The sequence below is a fragment of the Hippoglossus hippoglossus genome, chromosome 3 (assembly GCF_009819705.1).
Source record: "Hippoglossus hippoglossus isolate fHipHip1 chromosome 3, fHipHip1.pri, whole genome shotgun sequence".
NCBI lineage: Eukaryota > Metazoa > Chordata > Actinopteri > Pleuronectiformes > Pleuronectidae > Hippoglossus > Hippoglossus hippoglossus.
The window spans coordinates 20,633,712-20,658,189 of NC_047153.1; the positions used below are offsets into that span (position 1 = coordinate 20,633,712).

The window sequence follows — 24,478 nt, forward strand, 5'->3', positions numbered from 1 at the left end:
TTAACGTACCTGAAGCTCAATGTTCTTCAGTATCAGGGGTTTTACTTCCTTGTGCTCAGGAGACAACTTCTCCTCTGTGCAGCATATCTTGTTTAAAAGATCCTCGCTCTGCTCGAAGCTGGCCTCCTCTTCCAGGACGCTCAGCTTCTCCTCGTAGTTCTCCTGCAGAGCTGCAAATTCCCCCTTCCAGTCATTTTCCACTTTCTGGTTCTCCACAGACATTATCAGGTTGACACAGTCACCTCTGGCCTGATACAGATGTGAGGCAGTAGAGTCCATGTGCTTCTTCAGAGCGTTTACTGCAGCTAGAGCAGCGCTTTCTGCAGCCTGCTTTTTCAGAGCAGCTTTCTCTGCCTCATGCTCCTTTATAACTACGTTCTCAGCAGCCAGCTTCTTTAGTGCAGTGTTTTCTTTTGCCAGAGCTGAGTTTTCAGCAGTCAGCTGTCTCTCTAGATTACTTTTCACTGCAGCCAGAGCAGCATTTTGTGCAGCCACAGCAGTGTTTTGTGCAGCCTGCTTTTTCAGAGCTGTATTTTCTTTTGCCAGAGCTGAGTTTTCAGCAGTCAGCTGCCTCTCTAGATCACTTTTCACTGCAGCCAGAGCAGCGTTTTCTGCAGCCACAGCAGTGTTTTGTGCAGCCTGCTTCTTCAGAGCTGTATTCTCTTTGGCCAGAGCTGAGTTTTCATCAGTCAGCTGCCTCTCTATTACTTTTCACTGCAGCCAGAGCAGTGTTTTGTGCAGCCACAGCAGTGTTTTGTGCAGCCTGCTTCTTCAGAGCTGTATTTTCTTTTGCCAGAGCTGAGTTTTCAGCAGTCAGCTGCCTCTCTAGATTACTTTTCACTGCATCTTTTTCAGAGATGATGTGCTTCATCTTCTTGTCAAAGGAAAGCTCCATCGCCTTGACCTGGTTGCACTTGGCGCTCAGCTCCCTTTTCACCCTCTCGATCTGATCGTTTCTAGGACGAGAACTCAATTTGTAGATGTACTTTTCTTTGTCCTTCAACACCAGCTTCAACTCCTTGAGCTCGTCCTCCAACTCTGTCTGCATGGCTCTTCCAGAGTCAAAGGCCTGCCCCTGTTTGGCGGAATCAATCTGATCCTGCATGGCCTGTTTGTCCCTCTTCCACCTAGCATCATTTCTGGACATCATGCACTTCAGTGCCGCATTTTCATGAGCTAGCTCCATTCCCTCAAATTCCATTTCCTTGATCTCTCCATGGAGGAACTCAATCGTTTTGTGGGAGATTCCACATGATGTACAACGGACTGAAAGACACAAACATACATATAACAGGTAAATACACAGTCCCATCATAAGTTTGGATACACAGAAAAAGACATCTTCATCTTCATCTCTAATGATCCACACTGCTGAATGTAACTTCAACAGTTACATCACTTTCATCAATTCAGACGATTTATCATCCATCCGTTCATTATCTCTCTTAAAACATTGATCATCACATGAAATTGTTACGAGTTAATTTAAATGCTGTTTCTGCATTTCTCTTAAGTACAGTATCTCAACACTAAAGTGAAAGTGAATTATCCTAAACAGAAGCTGCATAATATCCACAGAGACTCATTTCATGGAAAGTATTGTAACACACAGACCGCAACTGTCAGTTCAGACTGAATGTCAGGTGACTGATGTGATGGGTTTATTGAAAATTCAGACAAAACATGATATAATGAAATAAAATGTAAGGTGGTCTGAATATGTGTAACACTAAAAGTGTCTCCTGATTCGAAAATCTTACCTCGTTTCTTAACCCTTGTGTGGTGTTCAGGTCTGTGGGACCCGTTTTCAATGTTTGCTAAAAGAAAAATGATGCGATTAATAATTTTTCCAACCTGAGACTCATTGGCCTTGGCTCATTTTCTGTGATGAACATATAAAAGAACATATTTTCAGTGACTGTACACCGTACACCCCCCCTACACATTTATATTACATTTATATTATGTGGTGTTCGGGTCCACTGGACCCAGAGGTAAGAAAAGTGTGGAAACTGTACATTTCAAGCACTTCTGCTCCCTCATTCCTGCACATTTTACTCTCTGTCTTGCGGGAAACATTCTATATTTTCTCTCACACTATCCCAGCTGCAAATTGGGGGCGGAATACAACAAATACATAGCTTTGACCGTGTGGCTCCTGATCACAATCCACGAAGATGGCGAAAAGATTCTCTGCTCAGAGGGCCTTAGAAATGATTTTTGAAGAGAGAGAAGCTTTGGAAGACAATGAAGAGGAAGTGTTTTCAGAATATGAAGATCATATTTCTGTCAATTCAGAGTCTGACCGTGAGTTTGAAGAAGAGGATGAGAATGACCATCGGCCAGCTCCAAGAAAAAAGCCTGTCCGCAGCCAGCAAGTGGAGAAATATGGATGTCAAAAAATTATAAACTTGAATGGTCTTTTTGCCCAAGGAATGAGCCACCCCGCATGGCTACCAATGTAATAAGGATGCAACCAGTGCCAAGATGGATAGCGGTCACTCATGTACAGGACATCAAGTCTTCTTTTGAACTTTTCATCCTGGATTCCATCCAGAAAATCATTCTAGATTTCACTAATTTGGAGGGACAGCGTGTTTTTGGAGAGAGGTGGAATGAGATGGACCAAACCCATTTATTTGCATACTTTGGGGTTCTTATCCTTGCTGGAGTTTTCAAATCCACAGGGGAATCCACAGAATCCCCTGTGGGAGGCATAAACTGGCAGAGAACTTTTCCGAGGAACAATGTCTCTGGAAATCTTCCAGATTATTTCCAGGATTATCTGCTTTGATAACAGAGAAGACAGACCAGCTCGGCGGCAGAAAGACAAGCTTGCTGCCATCAGGACAGTATGGGACAAGTGGGTGCCCCGCCTCACCCTATTTTACAACCCTGGGCCTAATGTCACTGTTGATGAGCAGCTGATGCCATTTAGGCAGTACATATTGTCTAAACCCGCAAAATACGGAATCAAGATCTGGGCTGCCTGCGGTGCTGCTTCATCGTATGCACGGAACTTGCAAGTGTTGCTCATGTTGTGTAGACTGCCAGAGTGTGTTCAATTTATAATTGAGTTCCAAGAAATAAACATCAATACTGATATTTGTTTTTTCCACCTATATCTTGATTGTACTTGATTTTTCTTTTGTAATTGCATTTTATCACAAAAAACGAAAAGCACTTTTATTCATAAATGTGATTTAACAGGGGTAAATGACAAATATTATCCATATATGCTGTCTATATTGCTTGTTATTAGGATAAAGAAAACATCTGTTAAGTATTTTTACAAAAATTGTTATTGCTGTATTGATTGAAAGACCCAATAATGCAGTGGGTCCACCAGACCCGCAAACACTGGCTGAGCGACCAAAACATGAATACCACACAAGGGTTAAGTTGTGTCCCTTCTTCATCTTGGCTGAACACAGCCGTAACACGGTAGCAGTGTTGAATATGAAGGGTCAGGTTGGAGCTGTTATCCTGTCGCCGTCTCAAACTCAACTGACAAATTTCTCCTCCAGAGTTCAATAAATACTGATTGCATTGAATATCAAAGACATCAAAGACATCAGAGCCCAACATTCTAGAAATATTTGCATGAGGGTTTCAAATGTGACATCAAAGGAACAGTTGGCTACACAATACAGGCCCTCATGCCTGTGTTCAATAGGGCCTCCCACTGTCTCCTACTGTTCAGTGCTTGGGCCCTAACTAGAACACAGGCATGAGGATTTCAAATGTGACATAAATAGAACAGTTGGCTACATAAAAACAACATTGAATAAAATATCCGTAGGTCTTGAATTTCCTGCAAAGTTTCATGATCTTTTGAGCATGTCTAGTTATTATTATCACCCTCATGAATTGGCTTTTTGAGGGCTTCAACATGCTCAAAAATATTCTAAAGTTTGCAGTAAATTAGAAAGTGGTGAAAATTTACGTATTCTGGAGTATTTGGAAATGGGCGTGGCAAAATGGCTCAACAGCGCCACCTGGAACGCAGCCCCTAGGTTTCCCCTCGACCGATCTTCACCAAAATCGAAACTAGTGTTTCAATTGAACTTTTCATCTTAAAACATACAAAAGGTCCTAAAACACAAACATATCACACACAGGACACAACAATTAAACATTTGTGCAAAACTATTTTATTTACAAAACAAAATGGCATAAAGTGACAGCAGGGCAGCCACATACATGCACAGCTCAGACGGATGTAGTGCTAGCTTAGATTTACCACGACAGGTAAACTTCATCCAGTCAGCAAGGACCCTTGAAAAGCACTACAGGAGGCCAAGGACAATTTAAAGATAAAATGACTTTAACGTATGAGTATAGAAGATTTTTTCCCCTCCAAAATCAATGAACACAATTCATTAGACTCTGTTCCCAATGCCAAGAGAGGCTCCCAGTAATTTTTTAACAATAGATTTGTTTCTCACACAGCACAAAGACTGGTCCCTTCTGACAGGAGGTTTCAGGTCCCGTATACCCCACTACCAGCACGGTTATGAGTCACTCATGACAACTTGAAACTAGACATTTTGACCCAAGGAGAGGACGGGGTCGTCCTCTGAGGCTGAAATGCATGGCACATCACAGATACAGTGCAAAGTTTCAACATTACATTTCAGATTGAAGCCAACAATGGCATCCCCTTCTTTTAGTTTCAAAATGTTTTGAATGAACCATAGATCTGCCACCCAGAGATTTTATGTAGCACCAGAGATTTTTTCAGCATGTTTATATGTCTGCACCTTCATGAATTAAAATGGAGCTCAGTGAGGTATGCCTTAAGGAGCCCTGCATCATATATGCAGTTCTTTATGACACTGTGGCCTTCACCGTGTGGTCTTTTAGCATGACCCCCCCTTTTCACAATCAAAGTGTTAACAAAACTGAGCTTGGCCTCTGGATTACTATACTCAATCAATCACTCAAGCATATTGACAGCATCATTTAGAATAAGGACATACAGTGAATGATACAAATATGATGTTAAACTTTCTAAAAGGCTGACGTCTGCCCCTGTGCCGAACAAAAGCTAACACACAGACATGCACGCATATATACGTACACACTCAGTGGAATCCTGATGTCTATACCAAAAGCCCTCTAACCACTCAAGATGCAGCTTTTGCTTCTTGCCCCTCTCCTGGGGCAGTAAACACTGTTGTATCGATCACCCATCCCTCGTACAGAAGAGTCACAGTACGTTCATCACACTCACACTTGGATGTCCTGTCTTTCAGTGTATGATAATACATGGAAGTAATGAAAAATTTAAAAAGGACCATGGAGAGCTTAGAGGACAGTGACTGAGGGGCGGTCAGTTTGTGGGAGTAGTGAGGGACAAAAGCAGAGACAGGAGGTATCAGGATTTGAAGGTATCACCCAGCCGGATCACTGAGTGGTAGGGGTGGGACTTTATCGAGATTGGGTCCAGGCAGTTGCGGATGGGGGCAGACGCTGGGGACAGGTGGAACTGTGGGAGAGAGGGGGGGTGGGAGAGGTAATGTTACAGCTCTGAGACTTGAGTGGAAAGGGTTAGGGCTGGGAGGTACTGCAGGAGATGTCAGGGCTGCGGGTGCATCAGCCTGCCAGTTTACTGGCAACCAGGGAGGGTTTCCTTTGGGCCAGGTCCTGGGGGGTGGGGATGTGGTCCCCTGTGATCTCGGTCTTCTCTGGTGCAGCTGTTGGCAACTGTTTGTTCTTTATCTTGGCTTTAGCCATGTTGTAGTCGCCCGAGTCAAAGTACTTTTGCTGTAGAGAGACATAAAACTCACATTTTAAACTGAACTGTGAGAAATGAACAGCCCCACTGATTAATGCACACAGTTAATAGTGAGTTTTCAATTTTATAAATGTCAAAGAAAAACTAGTTAGATTGCATATCCATTCGATTATATCTGTGCAAATTATTCTTATTATATCATTGTACATTTCTTTGTAAAAACAATTTCTATTTTCATTCAATTAATGTTTTTATTTGTCTCATTTCTACTGTCCATCTAAACTTTTTAATTAATGGAGTTTCCCCGCAAAAGTTTTTCACTCATTCATGTTGTTCAAACTGACAATAAACATCTTGAATGATCTTGAGAAATGAACTGAGTATACAGTATGTAACATATAGAAGTTTGTTAGTATCTTAAGCCCATTTTTCAAGACTAGTCTTGCTTATAATTAACTAGATGGTTACATTAACTGCAAGACAGCAAATGGCAAAAATTGTCATCTTATTTTGAAGGTATCCTGTGGAGTTTCCCGATCGACTGGCTGCACTAGGGAGCATTGGACTTTGTTTTTGGTCCCGTTTGAATCATACACACAAAAGGAGACACGTGACGACATACACAATTTTGTGCCAACAAACGCATTGAACAAGTCTGTTTGCAAGTGAACAGTTGTAAATGCTTTGGAAGCGGAGGAAACACTCAGTGTGTTTATTAACCTGGAGGATACAGACCATGGATTTGAGTTGGAATCACGGAATTTAAACAACTTCTATTTGTTTACGACAACCAGCACCACAGGGCAGCGACAGTAACTAATTATTATTCTTTATTGGTGAAATTGTCAATTGTTATTTTATTTATTTATTAACTTTGACCATAAAATGTCCTAAACTTTGACAAATGTACAGCACATATATATATATTATAACCACTTGGTCTCATCAAGCTGAGTTAAGTGGAATGATGATGAAATTAAATTCTATTTTATTTGTATAGTGCCAAATCATAACAAATCATTACATTAAATGAGCCAATTCTATTCAAGTTTTACAACTGCTCCTTGTTAGACTTGTTTGTTTTAACTGATAAATATCAAAATGAATAAGAAAATGAATTAGGTACAAAGGAGAAACAGTCGGTTTTCAGTATAGTCTTCATTTTTCAATTACTTTAATTATGGATTATTCAATTGGTAACTTGGTTGAAATAAATGTCAAACTAATAATTGCAAGTCTCCATCACAAGTTATTACTAGAACCTGAAATTATAACTTCAATTGTGTGTTTCTGCTGGTGAGGAAGCAAAGATTTCACTAAGTCATGAAAACAGAGAGAACCCTCACATTCGAGAGGCAGCAACAGTGTTTTATTTATATTTTCATTTGACATGAACAGTCATTTTAAGGACTGTCCACAAACACTATATATAGCATAATAAAACCTCCAATACCACTAACCCTCATTGCCAATTAAAATGAGGTACACTTAGCTAAAATTAATCATCTAAAACAATAACCCTGCATTAAATACTGTCATTGTGAAGGTTGAAAAGTCCAGGCTTTGGTAAAACAGAAGCGCTGACAATTCCACTGCATGATCATTTGGGACCTGTAGCTGGTGGTGTGGTTGTTTTGAACTATAGTATACTGTGAGGTATGTCTAAGATTTATTCTACCCCTGTTTAAGCAACTTACATTTTGAAATTGTCTAGTAAGGGAACCTGGAGTTATTTCATCAAGCATAGATTCTGATAAGCCCTGAAAACTCTGTGATGACACAACACAAGAATGTCAGTAAGTCTGATTGTTTAGCAGACAAACACAAGAGATAACTCACCCCTTTTTGGAGGCGCTTGCGAAGCAGATCAGATCCCCCGGGTTTATTTCCTAACATTGGGTATCTGGACTTCAGTTTAGCCTCCTCTACCTTCTCCGGGCTGATCACCTTGTCCTGGACCTCCTGGAGACAAGCAGAAGCATGAGGCTGTGAGATGACTTCATGCTCCAAAAGCACAGTTACTGCACAACAAGTGAGCACATTCACCAGGTGCCTCCAAGCTCCCACTGAAATATGTGTCAGCTTATGGCACTGCAGTATAGAAATAACCTGGCTGACTCCATATTAGACCTCCACACACTTTTACTACAACAATCTGAATAAGATCTGTGCAATAATACTTAACTCATCTGATTTACCATAGCTAGCCTCATTGGTGTTAGCAAGTGTGTTTACCATTCACCTGTCAGGTTTAAATGACCATTACATCGGTTGTGTGGGCTACATGTGTTTAGTGGTCAGCTGGGATTGATGCTAACATGCTAACCCTTGCATTTACTGCTCAAACCTTATACTGTCACTACGGACAACTTTGATTGTTAGCTATGTAGCAGGGAAACGGTGGTAACCACTGGGAGCTGAAAATAATAGTGTTGTTTCAAAACACAGTGTAGACATTTGTTGATTTGAGCTAGGCTAACGTTAGCAGCTGAGCTAACCGTAGCCGATGAATTGCCAGTGTTTGAATGTCATGACAGTTAGCCTGGCAGGTGGAGAGCTGCTAACATTAGCTCGTGACAGCTCTGACATTTACACCAACCACCTGAAACCCTCGCTCCGTTATCAGCCCGAGAAACGTCTGAGCAGCTAGCCGCTAACGCAGTGTCGTTACGCGGGTGGATAAATAGCCAGGGCTCGGTGGCTAGCTTTGGCTGGTGCGTTAAAAATGGAGAGCGCGGGTTTAACGCGGCTAACGCGGCTAACGTAGCATTAGCTCTAACAAAGTCAGTGCCGCTGCGGCTCGACGCGCTCCAACGCTGCACTGTTACCTTCTCATCCACCGATGTGTCCTCGGCCGTCTGCGTGTCTTCGTTGTCCCCGGACATGTCGACAGTTATCCCGCTCTCAGACCAGAGAAGTGCTCACCAGGCGGACGAGTGATCCCCACACACACACACGCGCACACACTGAGCCCCGGCTCGAGCTTTCCCTGCCCATACGCGTCACCGCCGCCGAGCTGCTGCTCCCGCACAACACGTACGTCACCTGCGGAGTCACCGAGCGCGCTCACGGCACGCGCACACTCAGTGCTGGGATGGGATTAGCGTTGCGTAACGTGCTGATCAGCTGTTGGAGCCCAGATCAGTTTGAGTCGATTAATCCTCAGATGTGGAGGAAGAGGAGGAGGAGGAAGAATTCTGCACCGATCAACGCAGGTTCACGACTTTTCTCCTGTTTTTCCAAACATGTGTTTCTTCATGCACAGTGGTTGGTCTCATTAAAGGGATAGTTCACTGAAAAATGAAAATTCACTCATTATCTACTCACCACTATGTCCAATTGTATTGGATTTATCTGCAACACTGTTTACCCCTGAAACTGAGTGTTTTTTTGGACTCGAACACTTCACCCACCCCTCCATCGGCATAGCGTCGAATATATATTGAGTGAATTTTTATTTTTGGGTGAACTATCCCTTTAATGCGATTTACTGACTTAGCAGCAAAGCCTGCATGTGTGAAACAAACACTTCAGGAACCACAGGGTGTCACCATGCAAACAAATACACGATGCCCGTGTTGAGGCTCTGAGTACACACATACTCAGAGGCCTCCATGTTAAATGACCCCTCACATCATCTACTGTTGTGTGTTGCTGTGTGTTTGGCTGCTGCAGGTGTTACAGTCTGACAGAGTGGGAGCTGGTGAAACAACCATAAGGCCTCTTGAGTCCTTGTACAAAGACAAGAAGCCGCTACATTTTCATCACTGTAGAGTTCTGGAGAAAAACTATTTACTGAAATCTGAGAGTTTGAAATTATTTGCTAATTTGTGTCTAGTTTCTACAATTTTGAATGGTTTGGCCCCTTCTACATTCAGGGACTTTCTATTAGATCATCAAGGTTATGTGTAGTATACCTTTTCTTTGCACTACAATTGGGCCATCAGCTTTTTCTGTATTCATCCTGTTTGATGATGTGTGGAGCTGCAGCTCTATCAGCGCTTTTAAAAACCAACCCAAGGAGTGCGTTGAAAGCTGCTCAGCAATGATCTCACTGACCCTGAGCTCTGCTCCTTTCATTTGCTTTTATTCATTTGACAAGCATACTCTTGTGATGTGCTCTTGTGTTTGCATTACATTATCTTGTGTCTTCATCTTTAGTCACGTGTGTTTATTGCAGTGCTGTCTGCCAAGGGACTGCAGATGTGAGCAAGCTTTAAGCTATAATCTAGTACAGTGTATCCAATGGTGACTTTTACCTTTTTAACTCTACATGGTCCCTTTCAAATAAAATGAATAGATAAAACAACTGATTGTGAAGTGGTAGATACTGTAACTGCTTCATGCTGCATCACCCAGCATTAAGAGTGAGATCACTACTTATGGTTGTTAATAATTCATGGATACAGTTTTGTCTCTTTCTTATTGTGGTCAAAACTTACATTAGCCATGTGTTCAGCATGTACTGATGGGTTTCCTCAGTATCTGTGTAAATGATGTGAAAATGTCAGCACATTACACCTTCATTTAAAGCAACTTATCTTCAGTCATATACTGTATTATTGTATAAAATGTATTACATATTCTTATACAGCTTCTTTTTATATATCGTATTATAACACACATATTTATATTTATTGTTATTGTCTTGGTCTGTATATATTGTGATTGATTATGATTACACTCTTTAGATTGTCCCTGTTAACACCATAGAATAACTTTAAAATGGTAACAGTATTTTATTTCTATTCCTCATTATTACTTGTGAATTTCTTTGTCTGGTTTGATTTTCTAAGTTTTATCAAAGCGGAAATATTCCCAACATGGATCAATCCATTGTGACTAGTGTCACAATGAAGATTAAAACCAGTCAGGAACACTTCAACAGTATTTTCAACAGTAGAGTTTCCCCTCCAGCATTTAGGTTATGTTTTCGCCCCTGTCCATTTGTTTGTAAACAAGATTACAAATTTTGTTGGTGGAAGGATGTTGTATTAGTCAGGGAATACTAAATTAAATTTTGATGTGGATACCTATCAGGAGGCGAATTGAGGACATATTTTCCCTTTAACATTGTAGAATAGGGCATTTTCCAACATTTTCAAGGTTTTCCCAGGGAATACATTGTCCATTTCCCTTTGAAATGTACAAACTTCTTTACTACATCCTTTATAATAATATACATGTAATCCTTTATGATGTATCTGACTTGTATTTAAACAAGGGTACTAAATATATTAAAAAATGTACTTCATATGTCTGAATGTCTGTAATTAATGTATTTACAGTGCAGGACCAGTTTATAGTCAGGGCCTGGTGGTCAGTGCTCAAACCAGCAGAAAACCAGCTGTCCCACCCTTCTGTTATTCCTCCCATGTGAGAGGAGCCGTGCACATGACATTGCCATGATTCCTCATTTGCACTTTTCTCAGCAGCTTTAATTCAGTGCAGATTATTAGATGTGACATTTGGATGCCACTATGTGGAGATTAAGTGGCAGAACAATAAGTGTTAGGAAAATATTAAAACACAAAGAACGAGACAGATTTCAAGTTTGCTTTAGAAGATATATAGATATATTTTTTTTCAGATTTGAATATTAATGTCAAAAATACATACTATGATATACAGTTTGCACTACATCTTAGCATGACAGACGTCACAAGTAGTAACTGAAATATTAATTTAAATATTAAATAAAACTGATGATATGTAAACTGAAAGTGAATGTGTAAACACTAAACTATGGTTACTTTTTACTATTGCAACACTTCCGATAAAGTGGTTCTGTAACAGTACAAAAGTATTAGAATATTACTATTTTCTGTTTCATTTCCAGTTATAATGAGAAAAGAAATCCACAGTGCACTTCTGATGTTCTGCTGTGAAGCTTTCATTTAAATGGAGCTTGATTGCATGGTCGACTTCTTTATTGGTCCATGGTATGCGTGTTTCTTTTGGACGAGGGGGGGTGGCGCTGCAGCACGGTTTTTCAACAGGGTGCACGCTCCTCCATATGCACTCCGCCGGCTCCGAGCTCAGAATCACAGGGTCAAAGCCGAGTTCGCCTTTAGTTCAATCCAGCTAATCTGCAAGGATTTAAACTCTTTTACTTTTGAAAAGGCCTTGTATTGCATCCATGAAGAAAATAAATGTTCAACACTTATTCATTGTGTCAAGTAAAAGTCACATTTTGATTCGAGTAAACAGGAGGAAAGAAGTCTGAATTCTTGGGAAAATTTAAGTCCAACTGCTTCTGTAGACAATCACCTGTCTCCACTCTCCTGACAGACGGTGGAGGGGATGCACACAACAGCAAGAAAGAGAATTGGCTAACAAATCAGAGGCCTTCTTAACCAGGAGAACAAACCATACAACTAAAACCTTTGACCAAACCTCTCTGATCCAACATGGTGCAAGGTTTCCTTTCTGACCAGTTTCCCAGGTTCAGAGCCTCCCATTGACAGTTCTGGGTGACAGAGGGGATCGAATTTAAGATTTTGGGCACAGGATAGGAAAGTCTTATTGGCTTGCTGTCCTCTTTTTTTTTTTCAAGTAGAAGCCACGGGCCGAGTAAGAGTAACGCTGGCATCGAGGTGTGTTGAAGCTTCGGTGGAGGAGGGAGAGAGACATGCCTCAGCAGCGGTGAGAGAAGGGTGGGTCCATGGGCAACTCTGTGAAGGATTGAAGCTCGTAAGCAGCACCGCTGTCGACCTCCATGGACTTCCTGGAAAACAGCAGACGGATGTCCCTATGGAGGTAGATCTTCCCAGACTTAGAGCTCTGGAACCTGTTGGAGATGGAAGTCGAAGATATAAAAAAAAGGGAGGATGAATAAGGGAGGAGAATCGTCAGTGCTGCTGGATAGAGACAAAATGGTCGCTATCTCACCTCAGATGAACGAGGTAGCGCAAGGTGCGTCCCTGGCCCAGGGGCTTCCTGCTGGTCTGATTGTTTGGGTCACGGCGGACGGGGACAGAGAAGGTCCTCTGGCGTAAGAAGGTCTGGTGTCCAGCTGGCATGGCTCGTAGGTCGTACATCACAACAAACATCTTTACCACTGTCTTGTTAGGGTTGAATAAGGTCTGAGGGGCGTAAGCAGAGAGCACAGCATTTTAATAGGTTTGTAACACTCAGATTTAAATAACTACACAGACATAATAACAACCTCACATGCAGTGAAAATTGCTCATGCTGTCTACATCATCCTAATAGTTTAGAAAAAATCCATTAGTGAAAATACATGTCAAATTCATAAATATAATCCCCACAAATGAATAAAAACATGCCCTTCAATCAGTATACCACATAATAACTCTTCCTCTGCAGCCACTAGGGGTCTCCCTTTCTTAAGTGTAATCTGTTCTTTGTTCTCAGCCACATTGACACAAAATTCTTAATTCTATCTCTACATTTGTTTCCTCACCACTTGAATGGTTCCTGATGGAGGTACACGGTAGCCCCGTTTTCCCAGGGACTCCAGGTTTATCACACCCTGTACGAAAACACAATCACATCATGTAAAAAACACACTATCAAAAGTTGTGCACATTGCAGATACAGCTTTCAGCTCAAGGCTGAGTCATGCATGGGGGGAAATAAGACTAAAGCATTGATTGACTGGAAAAAGTCATCTCACCATGTATGGTGAAGGAGCGTTGTCATCAGAGACACTGTAGAATGACACGTCCACAGGTAAGGTCAGGTGACTGGGGCAGAAGGACCCACTGGCTCCGACCTCTGCTGTGAAACCCTCCACTGTCCCTAAAGGCTCCAGGCGGTAGTTCAGCACACACTCCTGGAGAAGCACAGTTACATTTTACACATTAAAGCTGCTTTCAAACACACACACTGCTCCCTGGGCGCAACCCAATATATAGCTGCCCACTGCTCCGTGTGGTCACTGCCCTTGTGTGTGTGTTGTGTTCCGTGTGCTGTGTCCACCTACGGATGGGTTAAAAGCAGAGGTTGAATTTCCCAATTGCATTTAGCATGATTGTGTGTGCATGATTAATGCGGGACGAATGAATGAAATCTAATCTTATCTTATCTTACACTGAAGTCCAGACATTTTCCTGAAATAATCAGAGGGGCTATATGTGAGATCAAAATGTCTGAGGCAGTCGCTCCAGACATTTTCTGGAACTTTTCCTGCCAGACCCCTAGTAAAATATCAGTAAAATATCTGAGTCAGCCCTTGTGAGAAAACAGCGGGATGAATTTAACCCGGGACAAACGTGATCACTAGAAGTTTCCACAGTAGAATTTAGTCGGGAGGAGGCTGCACAAGATTTGAAGGAACCGCCTCGCAATTCTCTGTTCTCTCTCTATTCTCTTCTTCCGACAATGATTTCCATCAATGATCTGAATATCTTTAATTTATTATCATCTAGGGCAGCAGGGCTCCATCTGATTGGCCAAATATATTGACATGCAGAGCGTGAATGAGTGGCACACGGAACACCATTTATCGCAGCTCAAGCTGTTTTTTGAGATGCGTATATCGCGCATGTTGATATTGCGCCCTAGCAGAAACTCAATTGTTTATGAAGTGAGCAAAGTTACTGGATAATAAAGACAACACAAACATAGGTTACAAGCAAAAGGTACAATGAGACTGGATAGTCCACGTTTTGTTTTGATATGATGACTGACAGAGGAGTTCTGCTAAAGCATGTTTGTTGCTGATGTGGACAGGTCTGGTGAATCCACTCTTACATCTGCATTAACACACTGTATTTAACAAATTCTAAAAATAAAAACAGCGACCCTCACAACAACACCTCAGACCTATGAATGCTGCATCATCGCAGCTCTTCTCTTCACACTGTGGTCTGTTTACATTTTTCTGTCACTCTGCTTTCATTGCTCTAATCGGTTGCAGGTTTATCCAAACGTGTCCAGAAGTGCTGTGGTCTGACATTTCATAACGCCCCTTGGAAATCGAAAATGTTTTCATTTGTAAATGCAAATTGGCGTGGCGATGCCCGACTAGAGAAGCGCAGCAGCCAAATTGATTTCTTTTGTGACCATCCTGTTGAATTTGACTAAAAGTGAGCTATTATGGAAAAAGACACGAGTCTGAGTGTGTTTATGAATAATACCTCAAAGTTTCCCAGCAGACTGAGACTGGCAGGTGGAGCACTGGCACTGAACAGGTCCTGTGACTCATCCGTGTACCCCTCTCTCTTCAGACACACCCTGAAGGGACAAAAAACATACTTGATCGACTTGTTTTCAAAGTGTGCAAGAGACTCTTAAGATGCTTCAATTAAAAAATATTATCTTAGAATGAAGTTTATTTATTTGTAAACAAAAGCGATATCAACCATCTCAAAAGGTTTGTTATTCTAATGTCTTATTTCAGTGGAGGACAAGGCATTAAATTGTAATGTATGTCTTACTGTATTACAGTATTTTATGTTCAAGCAAATCTTTTAGAAGAAAAAAAATGAATTTGTTCTCATGGCTGAAATGAACAGTTCAACCCTGAACAACAAACTCTCGGAACATCTGCTTCATCCAAAGTAGCACTGAGCTGCCACCCACATCTGCTGTGTGTAGGCAGCCCCGTGAAGCTCCGTGTATATAAAGCCAGTTCAGTTCTGTCTGCCATTTTGAGCTGAATGCGAGATTCTAGATTCAGTCACAGTACAGCAGAGGTTCAGCAGGTGGCAGCGTGACAGGAATCATCAGCAGAACAGAAGTGACCTAAACTTACCACTGAGAACAGCTCTCCTATTGTCTGATCTTTCAACACAAACACACTACTACTACTAATATATAATATAGTTGCTCATCTCTACTGTAGATCTTTTATAATACCGTAAATTAAATAAGGAAAAATTCACAATAACCTTAAAACAATAATCTTTAAACACAAAAAAAAAGAGTTTTCCTTGCTTCCAGATACACTAAGTAAAAGTGAGAAAAACAAGTAAACAGTATGATTAACTTGATCCGGATGGTCCTCTGATCATCATGTGATGTGGGAGGTAAAATAAATCTGTCCATTAACAGTGATTGAAACTTCGTTAAGCCTGTGAAATGTCCCTGACTTTATCTTTGTGGACAAACTGAGCTGCAGTGACGGTGTTTACCTTTTCCCAGAGGCCCACGGCAAACCCTTACAGCCAGCCAGAGAGGTGTCCAGGTCAAAGTAGCCTGTTTGAGTTTTCCTCTGGGGAACCTGCAGCAGACAGACACAAGAGATGCAGTCACATGATCCCACGTTCACGCTTTTCTGTGAATGTGTATTCTTTTGTAAAAATAAATAAATTTTTAAATATTATAATATTAAATTTTCTTTAAATAAATTTAAAAAAAATTACAGGAGAGAAGTTTAAAAACAGAAGCTGTGCGAGTTGACTTCAAACATTACATTTTTGAATCTCTATTTAATTCAAACCATTAATGTTTGACTACATGTATATCTTGTTGTGTTTTGGTGAGACTGTGTGAGACCAAGAGTTCACATGAGTGTGTGTGAGAACACTTTATTGTTTATATGTGGAAGTAAGATCGATCACCGGACAGGAAACTGACATGTTCACGGAGTATTTTAATCTTGCAAAGTCAGTAACAATTTTGTTTGTCTGATGAGGCACAGATGACTCACGTGCCTCACACGTCTGAGTGTGTTTATGTGTGTACATTAACCTCATCTCATGTCTTTGTAGCCCAGCTGCAATAAAAGTCGCTGCCAAATATTTCAGGCGTTTTATGACAAACATTCACAGGCCCAGTTCTAAACTAATAAAAGGAGAGAGAGTAATGCTTCAGATGGAAAACAGTATAGGGTAGTGAGTGTGGTGTTATGACAAACACAACTACTACTACTCATAGCTAAGCCAGTATGTGTGTGAATGTGTCTGTAAAACTGTGCGTGAAAGTGTCATTTGCAAAGAAGGATTTGCTATCTGTGTGTGTGTGTGTGTGTGTGCGTGTGCGTGTGCGTGTGTCTTACAGGGCTTGAGAGTAGCGGCAGCCCGGTGCAGGGGTGGAAGGCCTTGGTTGCTGTGGCGTCTAATGAGTGGCGATTCTGTTTCTTCCAGCTGTTGCAGGGACGCAGAGGGGAGGGGCTGTGAGCGCGCTGCAGAGATAGAGATAGATTATTTCCAAGCGCACAAGGACGCTTGTTTTGCGTGAATTTTGTGCACTGCGGGAACACGGTGAAAATTTAATGTAAATCAATTTAAAGTTGTAAAAGGTTCCTTTGGCAGTAGGGGGTGCTATCACTATTACTGCATACAGACTAATAGATCTGTTCAGGCCAAAAACACTGTTTCTCTTCAGATTGTATACATCTTTCACCTTTGCAGCAGTCTAGACATCAAAGGAATCTATGACCACTGACATTGTGACATTTAAACAAACTGACAACACTTTGCTTAATGAATACCTTGAAGTATTCTTTTGTATAAAGCCTGTGTGGAGTTACATAGTAAGTCTTTGTGTCTTACTGACTTACTGTGACTTACAAGTGTTATTCTTTCAGCTTTACATATTCAGAGAAATCCAAAATGGCTGACTTCCTGTTGCGTTAATCAATTGGTGGTGGGACTTTTTTCTGTCCAGTCATGATACACGTGTGTACCGAATTTCTAAAGATCGGTTAAACCAGATGGAATTGCTACATTTTAGGGGGCGCTGTTGAGCCATTTTGCCATGCCCATTTCGAATTTCTCCAGAATCAACATTTTCATCAGGCCTGATGCGCCCGCGAAGTTTTCGAGTGTGTTCAAGCCGTCCCTTACCAGTACAGTCGTAGGGAGAGTCATGTCAGGTCTGGAGGTGCTGGAGCATCCAGACTCTGTGGGTGCCTGGTTCTCATCCTGGAGGGCAGATGCCTGAGCTTTTACACAGTTCTGCATCTGCATCTGGGACTGAGGCTTGCTGTGGTTGTGGTTTATGTTACAGTTCGTGGCTTCGCTTGAATCATTACAAGTCCAACTGAAAAACTGGGCATTCCTTGGGCATTTCTCGAGGACGGGGGAGGCAGGGGGGGTTTCATGGCTGCTTGGTGTCCTGACTCTGAGCTTGTCCTGTGGGGTTTGTAAACGCTGACCAGCCTGGGTGTGGGACTGGCCTTTTAATGAGGATTCTTCAAGTGTAGAGCGAGCACCATTTTGGGCCCGGGGAGAATGGCATTCGGCCCCCAGATCCACCTGGGGCTTGTCTGTGCAAACGGGTGCATGTGTGGCAGCGGTGTGCGTGCTGCCCCTGTGAGGTTCGTGGCTGGGTATGTGACCGTTGGTGTAGCCGTTGGTGGCAGTGTGTGAGGCTTGTGGGATGTGTGTGACGTGTGAGTATGTGCGGACTGTGTGTGTGACTGTAGTCGTGTGCGTATGGTGCAGAGGGCTGTTGCTCCTGCTGTGCCTGGGGGACAGAGAGGGGACAGACAGTCTCTCCTGGATGAGTCTGGTGATGTCTTGTACTGCCTGGGCGATGAGGGAGCTCTCCCTCTCCCTCTGCCCGTCTCTCTCCTTCTCCTTGTCTCTCTCTCTCTCTCCATTCCTCTCCTCCTCTCTGTCTCTTGTCTCAGACATTTTTAGCTTCCTGCAGGCCGCAGGTTTGGGGGAGGTGCTCTCTCGTTTACTGAAAGAAGCGTCAGTCACGGGTGTGTTGAAGGAGCTGGGCCACACGCGTCCCACAGGTTCATATAGCGGTACCTCAGGCTCTTTGGTCTTACTGGCAGTTATGTCGTCATGGTTACTACCCCACATGGCTTTGGGAGGGTTATCAGAAGCAAAAAGGCCAGGAGGGAGCGGCGGAGCTGTAGGGTCGCAGAAGTTGAGCCTCTGTGCAATGCGGGCAATAACTTCCTGTCTCTCCTGCAGCAGGGAGCCAATCAGGGGATTTGTTTCAGTTGCAGAGGGCCTTGGGGAGGGGCAGCGAGGTGGCTCCGCCATGGAAAAACTCTTAAAAGCTCTCAGTGGGTCAGGGAGGATCCCCTTTGAAATATCACTGCTGTTGGTACCAGACCCATAGTCCTCTACCTGTGTGGAGTCCGACGAGCCATTGAGGGCCGAGTACAGCCACTTTCCTGCTTTACTTGTGGGAAGTGGAGATGGGGAGTGGGAGCGGGGAGGCGTGGCAGAATGGGAGGATCTTTGGAACAGTGGCGAGCCCTGACGGTGGGGGACACTGGCCTGCGGAAGCTCTCCGTTCTGATACAGGTGGTTTTCGCCAGGCTCCTTGCTCTTCTGGCTGTAAGGAGGCGGCACCGCAGTGTGAGGAAGGCTGTTAATGGGGATGTTGTTGATGGGAAGATTAGGAATGGGTAATCCATTGAGAAGAAGACCAGAGCTTTTGCTGAACATGTTAGGGTTGTGAAGGAGGTTTTCTTTGCTGTGGTCCTGGCTCTTCTTTTGGGGTGGCGCGCCACCAAGGCTGTTGAGATTCGGGCTGCGGCTGGGGGTTTTGCTGTAAAGGGGAGGCAGACCAGTGTGGATGCTGCAGGCTAGGGTGGGGTAGGTCGGTTGTCGGGGGAGCGACTGCACACGGACCTGCAGTGCAACGCTCTGGGACACATCTGGGACGGGGAAAATGTGCTCTGAGGGTGGCTGGGAGAACTGCCACACCAGCTCCTCATCAGCAGCACTGATCCTGTTTAAACAGAGAGGAGTTGAATAAACAGGCCATTGTTAACTCTGACATCTTTAAATATCTCAGTATTATCAGAGCCTCCAGAGATTCTGTTTCACTTCCCGTAATTCAGTTTTTAAAACATCAGACTGCACACAGATTTACACCTATCTTTAAACTAGAAAACACATAGCTACAGTTTCCTGTCGCTTTAATAATCTGCTCCAACAGCCTGAGTGGAAAACCTTCAGCCCACCAGTGTCATGGGTGTGAGTGTTATATCTGACCTGTACAGGATGTTCCTGGGGACAATGCCATGGGAGGCACTGAGCCAGGCGCTGAGCTGGGAGAAGAAGACATAGGAGCGAACGGCCAACAGCAGGGTCTTCTCCTCAATGAAGCGATCGCCGCTTCTGTGAAAACAAAGTTAAAAGAGGTGGAATTGTGCCAGTATGTCAGGTTAATGAGAACACAGTTCAGCGATATACGAATGTGTGTTTTTGTCAGACACAGTGTTCCCTGTTCCAACACATGTGAGTTGGAAAGTGGGCCAATCTGTCAGGCTAATCAACCCTCTGAGTGCCAAACCAATTTTCTATTCTTTTATCAGTTTTATTTAGCTTTGAACGTATTCACTTTTATGCACTTCTCTGGATCTGGTGCAAGATAAAAATTTATACGATGTAGTTTTACACATTTGAGGTGTCAATAATCATAGAAAAACACAGAAATTTGAAAGTATTTAACACACAAAGATGTCTGGATTTTACAACTCCACCATACAGTATATACTTATATGCTCTGGGCTATTTGTTTTTTTTTGAATACAGCTGCTTAGCTGTTGACGCCCACCTCAATTCCATGTGGAATAGATGTGCTGGTGAAACCTGCAAAAGCTGGTGCATGTGCTGACTTGAACATACTATCATTAATTTTAACAGTTTTTTACTCAGCGTTGACCCAGATGTGATATATGCGTTTCTTCTTCTGTTTAAATACTTATTACCTCCCACCTCTTAAGATTTTTTTTGCGATAAGTTTCTATGATACTACTAGGGAATCTCTTCTGTAGGAGTAAAGCTGTGAAACTTCATGTTCAGAAAAGTCAGTACAGTACAGTTTGTGCACTTGTGTGTATGTGCTTTAGGCTACATAATAAAAGACAAAATTACCATTATCTAGAGTGCTTGTCCTCCAAATCAAAAATAATCTTGTCCATACTAACAAGCCAGAAAACATATCACATGATGATTCATATACACTGGGCACACAGCCACAGTAGCATTATAAAATGCAGAGTTTAACTAAATTGAAGAAGTGCTAGCAAATACAACAAGGTCAGCAATGCTTGTAATTTGTTAGTTGAGGCTGATGATGTTTATTTGCTGCTGGAAAAACGTGATAGAAGGGCAACAAATCAGGGAAGAGACACACTGTGACTGATAAGACCCGATCAAGGGGTGAATGTGGGTGTCAGCGGCATTGCTTCGAAAGGTTTTCGTATTGACACGTCCAGACTAAAATGCAGCCCCAATTTCAAACTAAAACGTGGGCCAGTACCGGTTGATGCCAGGAGTACATGTGAGTAAAAGTGATGCGCTTTAAAGAATGAAAGGGTATTTGTGTGGATCAAGGCTTACTGTCTTGGAACCGGCTGCAGGGTCCATCTCTCCAGCAGCAGAGCATCCTGTTTGATGACTGGGTCACTGATGGGGTCACTCGGGGGGCACTCGTCGCCATAGCAACAGTCTGGCAGAAGCATGACCTCGATCATAATGGGGATGCTGTTCTTCCAAAGCAGGATCACCTCTGAACGGGTTCGCCTCGCCTGCCGACACTGGTCACACACGCAGCCACGGACAAAGGTGGAGGGTTAGTGTTCTTTCATGAATGTCAACACAATGACCTTAAACATTTAGGGCCAAAGCAGATGTGACTCCAAGGAGCGTCACTTAGAGCTGAAGGTCTCGGAGTTTATTTAGTCGCATCTCAATGCAATAATAAAAATCTTTTAGCCTTTTTTGTGTGTAATGTGCACAAAGTCTGATGACACATGACGCACACAGCAGCAAAACAACATGTTGTGTTTTTATGAGGTGAAATTGAAAGTGTCAGCCATCCATCATATTCTCATTAATGCAAAAAAACTCATGCTGCATATGGAGGCTTGTTATTTTTGCTTGATGCTGGACAATATTTGTGTAAGTGCAGTAACTGAACACTGTTGATGATAAAATAGAACACAATTTGAAATGGTGATACTAGGGAATTCTACTGTAGTTTAGCTTGAAACTGGTAACAATTGAATCACTACAATGAATTAAAATAATGCAACAGCCCTATAATTTGTCCCCCTGTCGGTCAAAGCGCTAAACAATGAGTCAGAGGGTTAGGCAGAGGCAAATCTGTGTAAAGCTGATAATTGCTAAATGCTTTTGACTGTACACTCGTGCTGCTGAGGCCAGCTACTCCGACTGCAATATTATTTACAACAGTATGTATGTATGCAAGTATATGTCCAAGACCAATTTGTTTCAGGACAATTCTGTTTATCTCATCTTATCTCATTATTAAGAATACATCAAATCTGCATTCTGTTTGGCCTTACTTCACGCTCATGACTTGAATGAAGCAACAACAACCTCTAGTAAAACGAGAAGAGACTGGCCTGTGTTTACACTAACAACAAAGAAAAGAGACTGTGTCCACAGATGTGTGTTCACGTGTGCTACCTGAGGCAGTTTGTCGCTGCATTCGTGCTTGTGAAGGGGCGGCATGGCCGACTGGGCTGGCGGACAGTGCAGCCCCTCGGTCCTGCCCTTCACAGAATACTCTGGTGTCCTTCCCTCGGTGATGAGCAAGGTCAGGAACACCAGGAACTCCTCCGCATCATACTCAAAAAACTCCTCCGTTGCATCTAGAAGAGGCAGAGGGGCAGAAGGTCAGCGTGTTGTTTCACTTCACGCCTCAACAGAAAACAAGGAACCAAGTGGAAGAAAAGTAGCAGTGAAACTACTCATTTTATTCTCTTGTGCGTGACTAATGCTCGGGCAACAGAAGTGCTTTACACAGAAAACTGCACTGCCATGATCATCACACGAGAGTGTTTACATTTTTGTTCAAGTGGATGTGGCTGTTCAGCTCAGACTAGAAAAGCTTGTTTAGAGAAGGGGTGGTGAGGACGACAGCAGATGACACAAGAGGTTGCTTCAAAGGAATATATTTATATCTTCCATGTCAGCCGAATTTACATACATCATTAATTCACACTCACCGACAAAACATTTACAGATAGAAATGAACACGAGGACAACACGGGACAAAAATAATAAGCTGCTCCACCCGAGGTTTGCTATAGGGTGGGGCTGGACAGGAAAGGCAGGACGGAGTAGGGCTGAATCAACCTTTCAGTGGCGCAAATAGAAGCTGTTAAATGAACAGTGGAAAGACTACAGAGAAGGAACCATTCATGCTGGGACACTCATTCTCAAGAGCTAAATAATGTTGTTTATTGTTTATAAGGGGTAACAATGTTGTGTTTTAGGTCACCAGTAAAAGTGTAGGTGTGGCTTTGGCTTCTGCCACGACAACGTTAACAAAACCCTGCTCGGTTTGTGTTAGAATTGACGCAGGGTATTTTTAGCAGACGGTTGAAGAGCTTGTCTTGGCTCTCTAGTCCCTGTACTCCTCCAGAGAACGCTCCCAGAATCCCGCAGGAGGCAGCTGATATGCAGCAGCACAGAGAATCGCAGCTTTTCTTTCTTCACGGCTCACAAGCAAACAAATGGACATCCAAGAAAAAGCAGCCTGCTCGACAATCTCGAGCCTTCCTCCTGCCTTCATTTAATTGGAGTCAAACAAATATTGGGTCACCAAAAAGTACATTCATCAAAAGTACATATATTTTTATGTTTTGCTAATTTTTCAGGAGATCAGGTCCTCATTAGGACAGAGGTACAGGAGCTGACACACACCCCATCCTCCCCCCTCCGTCAGTGCGGGGCTGGCGAGAACAGAGCCCTCTCAGCTGGCTCTGCAGAAGTGTGAGCTGCAAGCTGTTGCTGTGTGTGTGTCTGTGTACATATTGCAGCCAGCTAGCCAGCCAGTCACGCACATTCCTCGCAGGGAACTCCTCCCACATGCCTTTGAGATGCTTCTGCACGTGGAGAGAGGCGCACTCCAACACAAAACATGACGGAGGAGGGAGAGGTGGAAGGGGGGGGCTTTAGCCAGCTGTAGGCTGAATAAGTGCAGGCTGAAAGAGATGGAAAGGGAGGCTATATTCAGGGACAATCTCCTTTTTCTTTATGGGCTCCGATTGGAAAGGTTCCAACATAAGGGAGAAAGAGACCAACTGCAAGGCAGTGAAAGATAGAAAGCGGCAGGAGAGAGGGAGTAATATACGACAAAGATCAAGATTCAAGGTCCCAGGGTTTATCGACCGAGACTTTACATCATGGTTGGCTTGAATGTAGTGGATAAACAGTCGTGGGCTGGGTTTAAGGTATAAACCCGGGTCTGTGCTGGGGAAGGACAGTGCCGTGAGGGGATCTGCGCTAAAGCTATGCTCTGTGAAGGAGGAGAGGAGAAAAAGGAGAAGAAAGCATGGATAGATAAAGCGGGGAGATAAAAGAGTGATTAATGGAGCAGAGGAAAACAGCCACTGAGAAATGGTGGGCTCCCCATGACCCCCGCTCACACACACACACAGAGCCCCAAATTATGTGTGCACAGTGGGTGTCAGATTGCTGCTTTCTAGGAAAGTCAAACCCATGAACACATACGCTCATAAACGCCCTTAAAACACACATGACAAAAACACACATGAATACAAACAAACACAGACAGAGTGATGAACAAACTCACCATCACTTAAACCAAATTTGAACATACAAATAATACACACAACCCCTTGTACACAAACGCACACACACATGTGCAGTGCAGGACAAAGGACTAATGATGAAGGCTTTGGTGAAGGGGCCCACACTGTGTACGCACACAGATGAGAGCTGTCATTCTTTAGAGCATCATGCCTGAATACAACATTCCTGTGACTGACTGACTGACTGACTGACACACACACACAGCCCCCAGTCATGTGTGCACAGTGGGTGTCAGATTGCTGCTTTCCAAGAAAACCAAACACAT

The 24,478-nt window shown here is 43.0% G+C and overlaps 2 protein-coding genes across 2 annotated transcripts in view; both read right to left on the reverse strand.

Moving 5' to 3' along the window:
- Window positions 1-4,131: 4,131 nt before the first annotated feature.
- On the reverse strand, window positions 4,132-24,044 carry LOC117758270 (cAMP-regulated phosphoprotein 19-like). The gene is made up of 5 exons (XM_034579820.1): window positions 24,025-24,044; window positions 8,569-8,697; window positions 7,580-7,702; window positions 5,401-5,769; window positions 4,132-5,309 (listed from the first exon to the last, which is right to left on the reverse strand). The coding sequence occupies exons 2-4, from the start codon at window positions 8,623-8,625 to the stop codon at window positions 5,599-5,601; spliced, it is 351 nt and encodes a 116-aa protein (XP_034435711.1). The 5' UTR covers window positions 8,626-8,697; window positions 24,025-24,044; the 3' UTR covers window positions 4,132-5,309; window positions 5,401-5,598.
- Window positions 11,283-24,478, reverse strand: part of fam214a (family with sequence similarity 214 member A) — a 31,904-nt gene continuing 18,708 nt past the window's right edge. The window contains exons 2-12 of the mRNA XM_034579754.1: window positions 22,060-22,244; window positions 20,968-21,164; window positions 19,615-19,740; window positions 17,497-19,348; window positions 16,707-16,832; window positions 15,841-15,929; window positions 14,845-14,941; window positions 13,380-13,538; window positions 13,167-13,235; window positions 12,632-12,825; window positions 11,283-12,530 (exon numbers count right to left, since the gene is read on the reverse strand). Of these exons, the coding sequence (XP_034435645.1) occupies window positions 12,377-12,530; window positions 12,632-12,825; window positions 13,167-13,235; window positions 13,380-13,538; window positions 14,845-14,941; window positions 15,841-15,929; window positions 16,707-16,832; window positions 17,497-19,348; window positions 19,615-19,740; window positions 20,968-21,164; window positions 22,060-22,244 (3,248 nt within the window). The 3' untranslated portion in view covers window positions 11,283-12,376. The remainder of the gene's footprint in view (window positions 12,531-12,631; window positions 12,826-13,166; window positions 13,236-13,379; window positions 13,539-14,844; window positions 14,942-15,840; window positions 15,930-16,706; window positions 16,833-17,496; window positions 19,349-19,614; window positions 19,741-20,967; window positions 21,165-22,059; window positions 22,245-24,478) is intronic.

What these genes read in the sequence shown, in the direction of transcription:
- LOC117758270 (XM_034579820.1), bottom strand. Translation starts at nt 8,625, where the DNA reads ATGTCCGGGGACAACGAAGACACGCAGACGGCCGAGGACACATCGGTG. An exon ending in ACACATCGGTGGATGAGAAG is followed by an intron (nt 7,703 to 8,568) that starts GTAACAGTGCAG and finishes GCTTGTCTCCAG; the next exon opens with GAGGTCCAGGACAAGGTGAT. An exon ending in GCAAGCGCCTCCAAAAAGGG is followed by an intron (nt 5,770 to 7,579) that starts GTGAGTTATCTC and finishes GTCTCTCTACAG; the next exon opens with CAAAAGTACTTTGACTCGGG.